Source organism: Penaeus monodon, chromosome 32 (genome assembly GCF_015228065.2).
Source record: "Penaeus monodon isolate SGIC_2016 chromosome 32, NSTDA_Pmon_1, whole genome shotgun sequence".
NCBI lineage: Eukaryota > Metazoa > Arthropoda > Malacostraca > Decapoda > Penaeidae > Penaeus > Penaeus monodon.
In genome coordinates, this window is record NC_051417.1 from 9,098,583 (window position 1) to 9,099,253 (window position 671).

Consider the following 671-nt stretch of genomic DNA (forward strand, 5'->3'; position numbering starts at 1 on the left):
GGCATTATATGAAAATTATTCCCTTTTTTATGAAAATCTTTAAATGATTATGTATTTTATATTTCTGCAAATCATAGTTTCGTATGAGAACCACATGCCTTTTTTGTCCTTTTTATTCTTTTCCCTTCATTCTTTCACTCTCTCTATTTTGACTCCCACTTCTTTCTAATGAATATTTTCTGTTTGCTGCATCCTCTGTCTCTTTGCTCCTCATATTTGCATTCAGTAATGTTCTTTTGTGTGTGCATTTGTGAGTTTATTACTTTATTTTGTATGTCCACTTTTTCCTTCTGATTTCCTTCCCCCTCTTTCCTAACTTTGTGTGGACCAGTTTTTCTCAACCAGTTTATTTTTCCTCTTTTCTTGCTCTTATTCATTATGTTCCCTAAGAGATATCATGCTGGAAAATTTTCCCAACAGGTCACGTTTCGTACACGAATTTATCACTGCAACATCAACTCCCAAGGAGTGATATGTTTAGATATTCTTAAGGATAACTGGTCTCCAGCCCTCACTATCTCCAAGGTTCTGCTGTCCATCTGCTCTCTTCTTACAGATTGCAATCCAGGTGAGGAGTGTTTTCCGTATTGTATTTTATTTCAGTGCCACCACTATTATTGGTCATCATCTTTTTATCAAACATTAGGAGGTTTAAGATGCTTATGCCAGGG

General features: G+C 35.6%; 1 protein-coding gene across 3 annotated transcripts in view; it reads left to right on the top strand.

Moving 5' to 3' along the window:
* LOC119593488 (ubiquitin-conjugating enzyme E2 E1-like) overlaps positions 1-671 on the top strand; it is a gene marked incomplete in the record, with an annotated part of 19,951 nt that overhangs the window by 14,918 nt on the left and 4,362 nt on the right. For all 3 annotated transcript variants that reach the window (XM_037942427.1, XM_037942428.1, XM_037942429.1), the window contains 1 exon segment: positions 421-568. In XM_037942427.1, the coding sequence (XP_037798355.1) occupies positions 421-568 (148 nt within the window).